Source organism: Alexandromys fortis, unplaced genomic scaffold (genome assembly GCF_014885135.2).
Source record: "Alexandromys fortis isolate MF-2015 unplaced genomic scaffold, M_Fortis_MF-2015_v1.1 scaffold_123, whole genome shotgun sequence".
In the NCBI taxonomy this organism is placed as follows: Eukaryota; Metazoa; Chordata; class Mammalia; order Rodentia; family Cricetidae; genus Alexandromys; species Alexandromys fortis.
This window is the reverse complement of record NW_026068003.1, coordinates 4933867-4950572: the sequence shown is the minus strand read 5'-3', so window position 1 is coordinate 4950572 and position 16706 is coordinate 4933867. Positions and strand designations below refer to the sequence as shown.

At 42.2% G+C, this 16706-nt stretch overlaps 1 protein-coding gene across 27 annotated transcripts in view; it reads left to right on the top strand.

Moving 5' to 3' along the window:
* The window catches only part of Cadps (calcium dependent secretion activator), a 436391-nt gene that overhangs the window by 313045 nt on the left and 106640 nt on the right, over positions 1-16706 (top strand). For 10 of the 27 annotated variants that reach the window (XM_050161168.1, XM_050161171.1, XM_050161161.1 and 7 more), the window contains 3 exons: positions 687-750; positions 1124-1247; positions 16382-16488. In XM_050161168.1, coding sequence (XP_050017125.1) covers positions 687-750; positions 1124-1247; positions 16382-16488 — 295 coding nt within the window. Of the gene's footprint in view, positions 1-686; positions 751-1123; positions 1263-3690; positions 3760-3932; positions 3943-4642; positions 4661-5443; positions 5469-16381; positions 16489-16706 lie in introns of all 27 variants that reach the window. The other 17 variants (XM_050161170.1, XM_050161159.1, XM_050161172.1 and 14 more) reach the window with 5 other exon arrangements.

Below are 16706 nucleotides of genomic sequence, written 5' to 3'. Positions count from 1 at the left end.
CTATCCTTTTGAGTGGTGTTTTGAAGGACTCTTGACTGCCAGGCACCACTGGTGGCACCTGTTGCAGTAACTGACACGCTTCTCTGTCAGCCCAATTCTCCTTTGTATGGACTAAGACTTTGATGAAGGTTCTTTAACTGACCATCCACTGTAAGGAAAATGCATCAACAATAGAGCCGAGATCCAACAACAGTGGAAAAAAACGTCCCAAGCAAGTTAGGCGGAGTCAGGGATTTATCCCAGAGGCACGCTGCTTCAGGCTTCAACGCTGTAGGACTCTAAAAGAAGTGTGTTTGGATTCCAGCTGGTTTGGGCTCCTGGCTTTTCATTGCTGCGCCCTGTAATAACACACGAGGTCATGGTTTTTTGCTAACTAGTGTTTTCCTTCACAATGGAAACCCAAACAGAGCTCTGAGCCGCCGCTCTCGCTCCTCTGTTCTGGTGCAGACATTTGCAGACTCCCTCCTCAGTCATTATTCACACATATACATATAGATATATTATATATACACATATATGGTGTGAACTGGGATTAGCATAACAGTGTGACAAAATAAAAAGCAATTTTCCATTCCTCGGCACAAGTTGCTATAGGAATCAAAATTGCAGCGTGTTTCCTGCTAAAATGTAATGGTGTGGGCATCCTGAAGAATTATGTTTTTTGGTCTTTTTTTTTTTTTTTTTAGATATTGCTTTCCGTTTGGTCGGCCTGAAGGTGCTCTGAAAGCTACGCTCTCGCTCTTGGAACGGGTAAGGCTGAACGCGAGACGCATAAACGGACGTGCGAGTAATTGCCAATCAAGCACCACAGTTGAATGACCTAGTTTGCAATGTCAAAGGGTTTCTTGACTGTTCGTGAAATACCAGGAATAAAAGTGGGGAGGCTGCCCAAATTCTAGAAGTTTTCTTTTCAGATTCCCAACTAGTTATATTGAAGAGTCACTCTGGGCCCTTCCCTGATGTCCCTACAGACTTTGTCACCCCGGCTTTTCTGGGATTTCCTTTCTACCCACGGTTTTCACATTAGCCAGCATTAAGAATTTTACACCTGAACTCTTTCAAAAGCAGAAGTGAGTGACACATGGACTTGTAACTTCATAGTCCCCTTTCCTTCTGCCTGAAGGTTCTGATGAAAGACATCGTCACTCCAGTACCACAAGAAGAGGTCAAAACCGTCATCCGCAAATGCCTAGAGCAGGCTGCCCTGGTCAACTACTCGCGCCTGTCTGAGTATGCCAAAATTGAAGGTAAGGCTTCTGCCCGCCACTAGTTTTGAATTTAAACTTTGGTACGCCTCCCGGGGAAAAAAATCTCTCTTTTCTTGATGGACACCAGAGAACAGTGGTCCATCTGACTACGTTAAGCTGAACATACTTGAAATGTGGCAAATAACGTGACTGGGGCCAAAAACATAGATGCAAGGTGGGTCATCGGCTCATGAGACAGCTTAGGAGGGAACCAACCTGGAATGTGGGATGTTACGTAATTGCTAAAGTCCTGATAGTTTATGTTGCCCTTAAATATCTTCTATGAGGATAATGTTCACTCGTGAAAGAGCTGGGTAGCATCGTTACCTTCTTTAAATGTAGGAAGCGGAAACAGTGTGCTATCCACTGCCAGTAGTATTGAAAGTAAAACAAGCCTTGAATAATTCAATATTCAGGTTCTTCTTAACTCTCACTTGTCCTTTGGAAGTCTCTTCTCTCTGGGGAACTTCTCAGATTTGGTGACACGATAGGTATGGAATCATTCCCAGAGGCTCTAAATTGAATCTGGGCATCATTCTTTCTTGTTACCAGAGATGTAGGAGGCATATTAATATTGCTGCCTCAAGCTATAGGGAAGCAGTCCTGAATGACTGCATAGTTCAAAGGAACTTTGAGTAGATGCAACTCAAGAAGAAGCTGTGGTTCTTTGGGACCTCGTCACTCTCAAAGGCATTAATCGCTTTTCATTGTTACCCTCCCCCCCATTGGCTGCTATAGGGTGATTTGAAAAGCATACCCAACCTGACCAGTGGTGTAAGTGCATACATGTGGAAGTTCTGTGTGCAAGACTCAATGTGTCCACACTCTGGAATCCAATCTTCTCTCACACACAAAACTCATGACACCTAAAGAAAGCAAGCAAAGGCACATTGTTTACCTCGGGACATCAACTGGGGGAACAGCTGATTAGCACACACACGCGTGTGCATACACACACACACACACACCACACATACACACACACACACACCATCACATCTACTGCCAATGTCCTGCTTCCTTAGAAAATTAGCTGGCAATCATGTTAAATTCCCAGTGTTCTGTACACTACATGTCTTCCTCCCTCTCCCGATTTTGTCTTTGTGACAATGCAAATTGTGTACCAGTGGTAATGAGTTCATTGTTATGCATCCAGGGAGAAACACTTAAGAATTGGGCACTAGAAGGGTGTTTATCGACTCTTGACTTGGTAATGAGTGGCAAAAGCAGAGGAACAAGAAGATCAATGGTTAAATGGCTTTATTAGCAAATAATTGTTCCAGCATTCCCAGCCCAGGACATAATGATTGGTTGGGCTGGGTAAAGTCAACCATGGAACTATGAATCCTAAAACCAGAGATGGGATGGGATCATGAAATGAGATGTTCAGCTTCCACAACTGCTGCCTCATAGGTCTTGGTCCAGCTGTTATTAGTCTTTTGGTAAGATCTGCTCTCTTCTTTCAGATAAATAATTTTTTAAAAAACAAACAAACAAACTTTGTGATCTGTAAGTAAAAATGCATTCATTTCCAAAGTAGATCAGCTGGTCTGTGATCTCCTTCTGTGCTCAGTTCTTCCTGGTTGTGCTAATTACCTTTTGCACTGTGACTCGTAGGTCTGGGGAGTCTTTGAAGAAACCAATCTTTTTATCCCAACTCTCTTTTCAGAGAAGTACCTCATTCCACACTACCCGCTCTCTTCTGCTTCTCTCCTTCCTTGTCCGTGATTGGCTCAGCCACTTTTTGATACGACCTCTGCAAAAGTGGCTGAGACGCCAATTTCAAAGCATGCTGGGATTGTTAATTCCGACAACCCCACATTCTCTGGCTGCATGTGTCGGGTTTTCTTCCATGAACATAGTCCACTGTACGCTGGGATATTGCAGCTTCAAAGATATTACTACCAGACAGCTTGCTTTGAACAAAGCTCAGGTCCTACCCTCAGAAAAGAAATCCTCCATTTTTTGTTTGTTTGTTTGTTTTTTGTTTTACACTTGAGCCTCTATTAAGTGTTAGTAGCTTATCTATCTGAGAATTTGGGGAAGAAGCTGTAGTAATATTGCTGGAGACTATGTTTATGAAGAAATACCTCAAGAGCCTTAGATACTAAAGTCTGAAATCCTTAGTATCTTGGAGCCTTAAATCAATGGAATTCTGTTTCCTTTGACCCATGATGTTTTTGGTCATTGTATTCTTGCCAATGACTCTAAAGAGACGTGCAAAATCATGGTCACAATCTCTCTCGTGGCTCACGGCATGCTGAATGGTTAATCCAGTAGTTCCCAAATTTCAAAACTCCTTTTTTCTTTTATCCTGTGTTTATCCCAAAATACTCTGTGGCTATTTCTCCTTGAGCTAATGTAACGTTTTCCTCTAACCTATGACCTTTGACCTCTTTGCCTCTGACCTAAGCCTCTTGCATGCCCAAATCCTCTTTTATAGGGAAAAAGAGAGAGATGTATGAGCATCCTGTCTTCTGCTTGGCCTCCCAAGTGATGGATTTAACCATTCGTGAGTACCTACCACCTCCTCACCACGCTGTCTTCACTCTTTCTGTTTCCATTACTTCAAGAAATCCAGATCCAAACCAACTCACTCTCCTTGCTTCAAGTTTTTTAGCATTGGCTTGTCTGTTGGTTCTGTCTGTGAAACCCAGTGTGAGAAGTCCAGTCACTTTTTATCAGCCTAAAACAGGTTAGACACTCAAGCCGTTTGTTTGTGATAAACTCAGATTTGTCTGTGAGTTTTTTTTTCCCTTCAGTTATTCTGTCTGTCACCTGAATGCATTTTTACTTTGCTTGTGTGTAACCCTAATTCGTAAAGTGCTTGTCACTGGTACACAATCCAAAGGTAGCAGCTAAGCCGAGGAGCAATGCGCTGGGGGTCAGATAAAGGACATCCGAGGCAAAGTAACGCTTCCTTTATCCACATTTAAGATGCCAAACTGCAAAGGGTATAAGACCGTGAAAGATGCTCCGTGCTCTGTGAAAGCTAGATCTTCTATGCTTCCTACCTAGCCTCTCTCAAACCGGGAAGTTTTCCTCCTTCTCTCAGGAGAGTTTTAGTTGCCCTTGCCCTCAAAGCTCTGGCTAGAACATATGACTTCATTGTCACTGGAAGAGGTCGTGTATGTTTCATAGCTTGATTTCACATTGAAATTAATTTACTAATTTTCTATTTGTGCAGCATTTCCCACATCTGTGAAGGAGCCTTTTTTTGCTGGCCCCCAAACTTCGGGGCGGTGGGAAGCCAAGGGCCACCTCTTCTGTCCTGATATCATGTATCACGCATAAGTGGGGGGCATTTTGGTCCACTTGCTCATTAATCTTGCATATGTGTTCTTGTCTCTCTCTCTCTCTCTTCTCTCCTCATTGTGCTTCTCTCTTTCAAATAGAGAATCAAAAGGATGCAGGTGAACCGATTGTCTATGCCTTATCAATTTCCAGGACTGTTGAGTTCCATTCAGTTTGTGTTTTTGTTTCGTTTAGTAGCTCCTTAAGGTATGTGCTCCCGGAGAGCGGTGTGGAGCTGCAAATGACACTTAAGGAGTTAATTTGTGCTGTCTACATGCATCTCATGCCCCTTCACGGCTGGCCTTTGGAGAGCAGCCTTTCCGTAAAGGCGCACGTTTGAAGGAACAGAGTTCTGATTTGCCCAGAACTTCCTTCAGCCTTGGTTCCAGGCTCTAGTGACTTGGTCTCCTGTGTGTGTGGTGTTTTGTTTTGTACTTTTAAAGACACTGAACCAAATGAATCTTCCCTACTCATTTTCCTGTTTTCTTCCCTCCTCCCCCTGTTTTCTGCCCTATGGAGAAGTTCATGTTCTTTGGTGAATGTTTACTGGGCAAGAGGAAGTAATGGTGTCCGTGTTGTACTTGTATGTGCTGTGTGCTGGTCAGTGGCTAAGAAGGAGTCTGTTGCGAGAAAGTTCTCTGGCTTTGGAAGTTTCCTCTTGTTTCCTCTCAAGACTCCTGTGCCATTTTTAGGTGAGAGCTGTCAAGTGGAATTTTAATGAGTGTGCGATAGCAATCAGTGTCTTTAAGAGCTGACAGATTCCTCATTTAATCCCACATAACAGTTGAACGCATCTCAACACAATTCATAAAGCAGTTCAATGTGTGCCAAAGACCAGGTTAGCAATAAACATCTCAAGACACAAAACTTTGCTCGAGACATATAAGTGATAGCCATTGGAGGTTCCTTAAGTAAAAATAAAGCCTCATTCCAGGAAAGCCATGTTAGCAGTGATGTAAGGAAAGTCTGAAGAACAGGAAGAGAGCAAAACTGAACTCGAAATTCAGTGTCAAGGCAAAAATGAGTGCAAACTTGGGATATTCAAGCCCTCGTCGAAGCACATTAGATTCTGATGTCTTCTTCCCTGGCCTTTAAATCTCAATACCGCTATCATCGGAGAGTGAGCTTTTGTTTTCCAGCTGCTCAGGCCTGAATAATCACACAAAAACTATATTAATTACAATACTGTACAAGAGAGCATACAGAGGGGAACCCCACATCATAGTTCCTGTATCATTCCCCTACCTCTCCATTTCCCTAGGAAATAGAGAGAGAGAATGATGATAGATAGATAGATAGATAGATAGAAGATTAGATAGATAGATAGATAGATAGATAGATAGATAGATAGATGATAGATAGATAGATAGATAGATAGATAGATAGATAGATAGATGATATGTAGATAGACAGTTAGATATATAGATGATAGATAGATAAATAGATAGTAGATAGATGATACATAGATAGGTAGGTAGGTAGGTAGATGGACGGATAGATAGATAGATAGATAGATAGATAGATAGATAGATAGATAGATAGATAGATAGATAGATGAGGGTAGGGTAGATTATACAGAGATAGAGATATGGAGGGTTACCAATGCAGATTGGGATGGGGGTGGAATAAGATGCTAGGACTGGGATACAGAGTTCTCCTGGTGTGTTTATTCAATGCGTGCTCTGAGAATCTACAAGATTCAGCCCATGGCTTTCTGATGGACTTTATGCTTTCTATCTTGGGACATTATTAGAAATTGTATGTCCAGCTTAATTACAATATCACAAGAATAATAGAGGATGCAGAAGGTTGCAAAAGTCTAGGAAAGAAAAGCTGAGATCCTACAAGAGAACTCTGTAATTTTTAAATGCATTTCCATTAAATTGTCACATGTTCTAAATCAAGTGGATTCAATACCACTATTGCTGTTTTGCCTCCACTCTTGGCGAAATACTTGCATAATTTGATTCCACTGAATTTTTAAATAAAGCCTTTTCCTCTAAATGTAACAAGGGTTTGCAAAACTTGTAAAGATGATCTTTTAGGTAGGGAATAGATATAGAAATAGGAAAGTAGGAAGGAAGGAAGGAAGGAAGGAAGGAAGGAAGGAAGGAAGGAAGGAAGGAAGGAAGGAAGGAAGGAGACAGACATAGACAGGAAGAAAGGAGAGGGAAGGAAAGAAGAAAGGGAGAAATGAAGAAATGGATGGAGGGAGGAAGGAAGGGACATAAGTAGCTCAATAGGTGCATGGCTGAATGGTAAGGAGATGGATGGGCAGAGGGCAAATACCCTACCTTGGCCTAGACACTATGCTGAGAACTCTATATGAATGATCCAACTGGATCTTTACCTTAAACTCACAAACATGGCTTTACTATTGTCCCATCTTAGTTGAGGAAGCTCTGTTTCAGGAGGGAAAGTGACTTTCTCGAGTACTACTTCACCTCTGGTCTGACTAAATGCAAGTGCTATGTTTTTGTCTCCTTTTACCTTGCAGACCACAAAAATGGTAGGTACTTGGATGGTACCCATTCAGTGATTGAAGGTCAAAGATACCTATAGCTTTTTACTATAGGAAGAACACAAAAATAATAGACCAGTCCCATCCAGGGTCAGATAATTGCCCAGATCTTTACATTGTGAATTCTTCCAGCAGTGTTTGTGGTGATTTTTTTTTTCTCTCCAATTGACAGAGCCTTCAAGAGCAAGTCAAATCCAGAGAAGTTACCTGAGGAAATAGTGCTTGCTATGCACATACATTTAAGAACCTGGTTCAAATTCCCTAGCATCCGTTTAAAAAGCTGTGCCTGGCAACATGTGCTTATAATCCCAGCAGTGGAGATGTGGAGGCACTGAGATCTCTGGGTCTTGCTGACCAGCCTCATCTCCTCAATGAATTGCAAGCGAGCGAGAAAACCTGTCCCAAGAAATCGAGTTGGCAAAGACCAGAGGAATGACATCTAAGGTTGATTTGTAGTCCCTTCATGTGCACACATACACACACGCATGCAGGCATATATGCACATGGGCACACACACGTGCACACTTCCCATGAGGGCTTCCACAGTCTGTGCTGTGGATTCCATGCCTTCTGCGATACCCACTTTCATTTCCCACTAGTCTAGAGACTGTTGAAATAGACAGAGACAATCAAGATCCCATTCTCAGCCCAGCACTGCACAAACTCAATGACCCTGCAGTCTCCCGCAAGGAACCTGTTAGGTGAATCCTATTGCTCAAGCATCCAGGCTGTTCTAGAATGACAAGCACTCTTGCTTCGTATCTTATGCATCAAGAGTTAAATCTCTCTCTCTCTCTCTCTCTTTCCATCTGTTTTGTCTAAATGATGCCGAGATAAACCGGTTCCTAAGTCCCAATTATTCTGTGAGCAGCACTCCTTTTCTACCATACAAACAGTGAGGGGAACAAGGAGAAACACATTTCTTCCCCAGACTGTTAGCAAGAGGGATTTCGTAGGAAGAGAGGATGTACTGAAGTATGTCATAGACATATGCAATGGCCATAAAGCCATATCTTTTCTACCAGAAAAAAAAATGCTACTACAGATGTTAACAATTGTTCAGAGAGTTTAAAACATGCTAAGTGGCTGCCTCCATATCTTATTTAGTTCTCACAAGAATTCTAGGAGATCAGTGCTTTATTGCAGTGTTTTATCAAATCTAAAATTAGGCTTGATCATGAGGTATACCATTAATTTACTTTGAAGAACATAATGATGTCAGTCAACTGGTGACATGCCACTAAATGTAATATGGGTCCAAATTTCTGAGCCATTAAATGTGCTCTGTGTACTAAATGAGGTAGGAAATTGGTCCTCTCTTCAGGGAAATCTTTCCGATTGTGAGCTTTAGACTTTGATGGCTGAGCCGTCCCTCTAGTTCTGCTCATAGAAATCTTAAAGCAGAAAGTTGTTGGGAAACATGCTGAGAACTAAACAGTTGGTTAGGTGCAGGGTCCAAACTTCAACAGGAGCCCTTCTAAGCCCTCAGCTCAAGCTTTTCAGATTATCATTGAAATGTGATTCTGACTGAGAAAGTGCGGCAGGGCCTAGGATTCCGCATTTCTACCCAGCTCCCTAGTGAAGCTCTGGCTACTGATCCAGGAAGTAGTCTTCATTTCCTACTAAGACATTGTAATCTAGTCTAGAATCAACCCGACTCATGATTCTCAACCCTTGAAGTGCCAGTAGCTACGCCAGGTACCAGGTGACTGTGTAATAAGCCGTGGTAACAATGGTCTCCACCCTCAAGAAAACTAGCACAAATGTAAAGAACATGGGAGCAGATCAAGCAGTTTGCAGTCTGATGACTATGGTAAAGAAGAGATTCAAGATGCTGCAAGATTCTAGCTCTACAGGAGCTTGTAGGCCACACCACAGAGACAGGGTGAGCACCAGAGAGGACGTCATAGAGTATGGGTCTGGGACCCCAAAAACTGACTGGAATGTTTTCTGACTTTTTTACAGTATTTCATCTGTTAACTGTCTCCCCTCTCCCATTCTCCAAGATGCTGGCCCCCCCAAGAAGTTTGTAACTATGTACATGGATGCTAAGGGAGTCTTAACAGGTCCTTAACAGTATCACTAAATCCACATTCTTCCTAGAGCAAATAACTATTTTTAAAAACTGAAATAAGAAGCAAAAAAAAAAAAAAAAAAAAAGAAGAAGAACTGTTTTTTTTTCCTAGTGTAGCTGGGAAAACTTTGAAGGAAATGGCCTCAGGGATGAAGAGATGGAGTATATATTCCGATCTCTAACTGCTGATAGAGTGTTTTCACGTGAGCCATGGTGAAAGAGAGACATGGCCCCACATAGTAGCAAGTAGCCCAAGACTTTTAGCCTAGCTGCTGACCATAGAAGACACAGCTCTGCTCTCCAGGCATCTGTAGGGACGTTTAGAAGTGACTATCATGGGCTCATCTTAGGTCAGTCACATGGTCATCTGCAGGCCATAATAGCTATAATGGTCACTCATGGTAGGCTCAAGTAACTGCTCTTTGGGCTCTCTTATTTGATTTTCCCAGCAAGGACACATGGAATGGAGGAGAAGCCATTTCCTTAAGAAATTTATTAAATGTACAAGGACAATAAGCATCTTCTTCCGGAACTAAGCTCAGTTTTCTGAGCTGCGACATGACATGACAACAAAGCCTGACTTGGGTTTAAAAAAATCTGTATCACTAAAGTAGTATTTCTTCCCTTGGGATATAACTAAATTTAAATTTAACTATCTTAAATTCTTTTTTTTTTTTTCAAGACAGAGTTTCTCTGTTTAACAATCCTGGCTGTCCTGACACTTTCTCTGTAGACCAATCTGGCCTCAAACTCACTGAGATTCACCTGCCTCTTTCTGCCTCCTAAGTGGTGGGATTAAAGGTGTACACCACTACCGCCCGGCTTAAATTCTTTTTTTTTTTTTTTAAGATTTTATTTAATTTTTTATGTATACAGTATTCTACCTGCATGTCTGCCTGCAGGCCAGAAGAGGGCACCAGATCTCATTATGGATAGTTGTGAGCCACCATATGGTTGCTGGGAACCGAACTCTTGACCTCTAGAAGAGCAGTCAGTGCTCTTACTTACTGAGCCATCTCTCCAGCCCTTAAAATCTTTTTAGCTGCATCAAAATGCCTGAGATTACTCTCTGGTTTATAGTTCCAGCTACATTTTTTTGCTCCCAGGAATTTCAGATTAGTAAATTAGCTAAATGACCTGCCTTTGGGAGGCAGGCCAATTTGCTGTATAGTTTCCAGGTGCACTGAAAAACCACAATATGCATTTCTCCTTGAAAGTAGTGCATAGGGCAGAATCTGCTGATCAATTCTTCCCACCATTATCTAAGGATCTGTCCTGTACCAGGCCACGCTATAGGCTCTGGAAATCCAGAAGTCTAGAAAGAAAAGGATGTGTCCATGTAAGTGACCCTTATTCAAGGTCATGGCTACGCCGGGAGGGCTGTGTTCAAGGAGGCAGGCCTTGGTTATGAAGGCTTTATATTGCTGGGGAATGTGATGGCATACTTCTCAATGAAGTGACATCTTTTTGGAGGTTTTTATGTCTGAACAGCATAACAAGTTCAGATGCTTGCTCTATAGAAGTCACATTAACATCACCCTTGTTGGCCTGAAGGCCTGCTCAAAGGCTTCAGCCAGAGCTAAAATAGAATAGTGAGAGCCGAGGTGCATGTCCATCCTTTTGTTAGAGTGTGGGCACAGGATCTGGTGCAGGAGGAAAATAAACTCGTTCTCTTAGAGAGAGAATACAGAGGCCAAGCCATCTAGTCCTTATGGGATAAAGACAAAGAGGGCACCAATGAAAGAACAGAGAACATGATTCATGGTTCACCTATCAGTCTTTGCTAACATAGCAGTTAAAAGATGGACTCTTCTGAGGAGGATTAAGGGGGTTTCCTAATAGGCAGTCACACTACAGAAATAGTGGTTTTGGGCCCTGCAGTCTTTAGTTTGTGTACCCATCATTACAAGGATGCAGAGTACCTTGCAAAACATAGTATGTCTGATTAGTGACTTCCATCTCCTCTCCACTCCTCCGAATCATAGCAACGACCTGCAGGCTAGTGTTTCCAGTAGAGCATGCTACAACTCTGCTATCTTCCTCCACACATCAGTGGCTGGAACTTGGTACTACGTGGGTTTTCCATCCGTCATGTCTACCCCTCATGTGATATTGCAAAGGCTGGCAGTTCGCTTGCTGGAACCAGAGATGGTCAGGTTATTTCAGGGCTAATTGGAGTGTCTCTCGCTCCTGGATGCTTCTCTTCCTTGGCTTTAGCTATGCATGCAGAGGAATTCTCTCTCTCTCTCTCTTTTTTTTTTCCTTTTTTTTTTTTTTCTGCAGTCACATTTAACTCTATTTCTGGAAGCCAAGTGGAATTAATTGTGTAAACATGAGCAATGGTAATTGGGTAAATGAAGTTGGAAACCAAGGTATGGTATTTTTGTTTTGCTCTGTGAGGAAAAAAAAATAGGGAGTTTGTTTTTCTGTGGTGGCAAACCTTACTGTAAGAATTCAGGACAGACAGTTGGCAGGAGGAAATCCATTTATGAGTTCTTCCCCAGGACTCATTGAGCTAAAACATGTGTCTGATGCCTCACGGGTTATTGATCAACCCCCAACTGTTCCATGCCGTACTGATCCCCAGATCCCGCATTCTGATACACAAAATCAGTTACCTAGACGCAGACGAGCAAGGAGTTTCCGTGAGAATTACACACTGTGGTAGTAAATATTCATGACAAGAGCCATGTGGGTGTGGGATAGAGAGGTCCTCAATGTTATAAAATGCTGTTAGCCAAGTGCTTCTTTAAAATAACGAAAGGACCAGCCTCCCTTTAGATAGCTATCATTTAAAAATGATTTGTACAAATTCTGTGGACACACAATCTGCCCTGGAGAAATTAAAACAAGAGAAAATGATAAAGATTATTTTTACTTGTATGCTCAAAACACTGAGGCAGTCAAAACAAGACGAGCTCAGGACCGCACAAGTCTTGCTTTCAGTAGGCAGTTTTGCCAGAGTGCGGTGACCTTCTCCTTTTCTTTATTGATGTCACCAGGATATCATTCCTCTATCCCTTGGTAAAATTTATTTCCCCATTTGAAAACTCAGTCAAAACCGGAAGAAAAGTTGGTGAAGGGTTGTGCCCCTCTCTCCGCACAGATCACTTGCTGACCCAGACCTATTCGAAAGGAGCAGGTCCACGGTGAAGGAGACACTCGTTAAAGAGAGAATTGTGGACCCTGCGGTGCTCTATGCTTGTGTGGGAAAAGAGACTATTGTCGCAGGATGTTTGCAGAGCTGATATTGTAAACCACATGACAGATGGGTCAAGTGCTGATTACAGTCTTCTAACATTTGGAATAGCGAGTAACATATTCGATAAGCTGGCAAGTTTTTATATATGATTCAACCCACAATATAAAAGCCACGAGAATTCCAAATTGAAAATAATTAAATGAGCTGGAAACAATCAGATACCACACATTTGCCCCCCAAATGACAGATTTTCCCATGTTGAAATTCCACAAAGGGAGCACGAATATTCCCTAGCTCACTTGAACTAATAGCGGCCTTTTATCTGCTTTTGCAAAGCAATTAACTTCAGTCTGTCCTCACAATGTAGAGGTTAACAATGACCGTTTGTAGGCACTTCAGACTGGAGGGAGATCTAGCCCGTGCCTTGTTTGATTTGTTCCTGTCAGCAACCCTGTCAGTTACACAGGAGGGCATTCTTAATTCTGTGTCTTCCGTATGAGAAGAAACACAATCACAGAGGTTGCAAAATTAGTTAAAAAGTGAGTAGTCAATGAAGGATGAGAATCCACATTGCCCACAACCCGTGCCCCGCACTCTGTCTCTGGTCATGTGAAGCGGAGAGTCGGTTCATGACTTTGTGAGTGTTGTTCACAATGCGAAAAGGACATCTTCTTCCGGGCCATGATGCAGCGACTGTCATTCATGTCTTCCCATCTCGCTGGAGCATCCGGTGTTTGCATTCAACCTCTGAGTGTCTGGGTTGGGGTGGTACTGAGATGCTGGTAAGAGTCCTTGTCAAATCCTCTCACACCTCCAGGACACTGAGGTGATGTGGAGGAAGCAGCGTCTCCCATTGCTGTTGGTGGCGTTTGCTGCTTGATTTGTTCTTTTCAGAGTTCGTTGTCTCACTTGTCACTCTCTGTGAAAGTCACTTTGTCTCTTTGCTTTTTTTTTTTTTTTTTTTTTTTTTTTTGTCTCTCTCCACTTACCTGAACAGCTCCCCAGCCAGTTCCCGAGCCTCATCTTTTACTCATGCGCTTGCAGAACAGAATGTTCTCTCAGAGGCTCAAAGGCATGCCTAAGCCAATACCAAGTACTGTAAACTTCTATTGTTCTGTCTCCCGGCAACTTTCTAGTTTAGTTGGCTTTTCTGTTCACTCTTGAAATCCTGTTTCAGTTTGGAACACTAAGCTGAGGCTTGGGCTCTCAAGTGTGATGTTGTAGGTTTTGAGATACTTGGAAGAGAGCATTTATTCCCAAATGTCCACATTTTTTTTTGTCTAGCTCTGTCTGACATATGCAACATTTTCAAATCTCAATGTCAGCACAAAATAACATCGGTGTTGCATAACATTTTGCATGACGGTTTTTTTTTCTCTGTTATGAGCTTCGATTCTGTTGTATGAAATGTTTCCTGAGTATACTGTATTTTCAGTTCTTTCCACCAGTGCTCCAGCTACTGCCAAACTGGGTCGGGTAGGAATTGTCACAGGATGTTTCATGACAACAGAAGTGGCCAAGGACCAGACTCACTTCTAAACACAAACTCCTTGGCCACTGGGGTTGCTGAAGGTTTTCACGCAGTGTTTTCTTTAAAGACAACATCTGACAGCATCCATGCCTAGTAGAGTTTTTGCCATGTAGTTAGCAAATCAAAGCTGTTCAAATGACTAGAAGAACGGTATTCATGTCTCCAGAAAGTGGCTTAAGCTACAGATAATGGAGTCACAACTAATTCACAATAAATGCAAGTCGGGCTGCGTGGGTTAATTGGCAGTCAAGTATTCTAGATTAAAGGCTCCTAACCCACTTACTTCGGTGGTTGCATGTCCGAGCCAAATTGCATAAGGTTTTATTAAACATACTGTCTGTATATATAATACACATCAGGCATACACATACCTGTGTACATGTACACACACAAAGAATGACTGCATGCACATGTACATATATGTGTATCTATTGCCATTTAACGTAGTCAATCTAAAAGTCTTGCATTAAAAAAAAATAAAGCAAATCTTCAGGCAGTCCTCGCTTAAGCATCTTGTATTTCTCAAAATGTAAAAAAAAAAATTGTATTTTTTAGGTAAATGCGAATGATAAAAACACTGGTGGGAATTATTTGATTTCCGCCTCCAATGTCATGTACAACCAGAATTTCCCTAGATTTGCCGAGTGTCCCATCCAAAAGAACAATGCTCTCTGTTTCGGAAGTGAGAGATTTCAAAGATGTGGTCCAAGTGGGATTTCCTGCAGATCTGTATAACATGCAGGCTTGTCTGGTTATGGGGAAATGTGTGTACATATGTGATGTATGTATGTGGATGTATGTGTTGGATGGGTAATAAGCATAGGCTGAGGGACTTGCAGATTGATGTGTAAATGTGATTGTAAGCTAATAAAAAGCCACCTGCACATATTTGCCATCAAAATGCAAGTGTCTCACTCTACACATATTACCCAAACATATATACACAGTATGTTTGTAGAAACGCCTGAAAGTCTATTAATGAAATTCTGATTGTCTACTAAGAAAAATTACAGATAGGTCAGGTGTCTCCAAATACAGAAGTCAATCTTGCCTCTCATTTTTTTTTTCTTCAACTATTTTTGCCCTAGACCAGGCTGTAAGCTGTCACCCTAACCTCCCTAATCTGTTGGCTGGGTGTCGGCTGTCCTTTCCCTAGCTGCAAACTAACGTTCCCCAGAACTCCCACCTCCAAAGCTCTACCTAGTTCCAGCCAGCTTTCCACGTGGCTATGGTAGAGAGAGAGCTGATTCTATTGGCCACATGCAGGAAGCTTCATCTCCACACCTACAATTACCTAGTTGAACTGAAACTTTCTAATCTGATCATCTTGTTTTGTCCAGTTTGCCGTCCTAACTCCCAGTGGATAAAACATTCCCTTTTGAACAGTGTTTTACTGAGTTTGTTTTCCATTCTTAAATTCTAAATATTAATGATGTGTGCCCCCTAAGAAATGCCTATCTTGTTTCATTAGCCATTTCTTAGCCTTATATTTAAATACACCCACTCCAAAAACAAGTTTGTAGAAAGTATTAAGAAATTCTGCTTAGCACTAAGGATGTAATTCAATAGCGGGAAAGTTGCCTAGCATGTGTAAGGACCAGGGTTCAGCCCCCAGTACCACAAAAGGGGAGAAAAGAGTGCAAAGAAACTTTATTTAAGAAGGCATATTCTGACATCCAGACTCAGCAGATTCAGCAAAGAGATGGCACTGTACCCAGCATGGGCTCAGCTCTGAGCAGGATGCAGCTAAAGCAAGAGTTCCCTTCCTTTTTGAACTTGTGGAAAACTATTCTGTGAACTCACAATCAACTATAAAAAAAAAAAAAACCAAGGCAAAGTGAATACATCATTGCAACTTCCCTGTTAAAATATTGGTTATACCAACCATGGACACATACCACCAGCACCAGCCTGTCCCCAATACTCTTTTAGTAATTCTGTCCTGCCTTCTTTATAAGCACTCAGAAATGGTTAGTTTTGCTTTCCATCTTTTCCCTGGGTGAATAGAAACACAGAGGCCTTGGAATGTTCATTTCCGACATCCACAATGCAGCACCCAGTCAATCCGCAGACCTGCAGTGAAAGTCAGTACGGCCCTGTACAACTGCTGTTGACCCGCACAGGGAACAAACACAGCACCAATCGACACCAAACCTGCAATCTGTTGCCCCTCGATGGTAGGCAGAGCAGTGTAGAGAGGGAGAGGAGGTAGTTCATGTATGCTGTCTTTAAAGAATGTCTGTACAGATGTCACTGAATTGACACGGGCTGTCCTAGACGTCATTTAGCTTCGTCTGCAACCCGGAAGCTGGAGCACTGCTTTGCTGAGTGTATCATTATGACAACAAGGTGGCTTTCTGGTTTGCTCATTTAACATTTGCATGAAACTTTTTTTAAAAAACATAAATAAATAAGTTGATAACCATTCAGAATTTCTCACCCACTAGTTCTGTTGGCCACAAAACTAGCCTGCTGCTTTCGTTGAATCTTACCACAAATTCTTATACTCCAGAAAATGTAGGCCGCTTAATCACTCCTGCCAAAAAGCTCGAAGACACAATCCGTCTTGCTGAACTAGTCATTGAAGTGCTTCAACAAAACGACGAACATCACGCAGAGGTGAGCAGGCCTGGTGTTCCCTAGCTGAGGTTCCTGCACTGACTCCTCCCACTGCCATTAACTTCCCTTTCCTTTTAACCGGGCTTTGGAAGGAGGCCTCTTTAGATGGTTGTCTGAATGACGGAGAGGTAGTAAATGGTGTGCCTGTCAGCCTAAGTTTTCAGATGTTTCTCTGAACCCGGGACTGAGGTGAGTGTAACCCTATGGGCCAGTGGCAC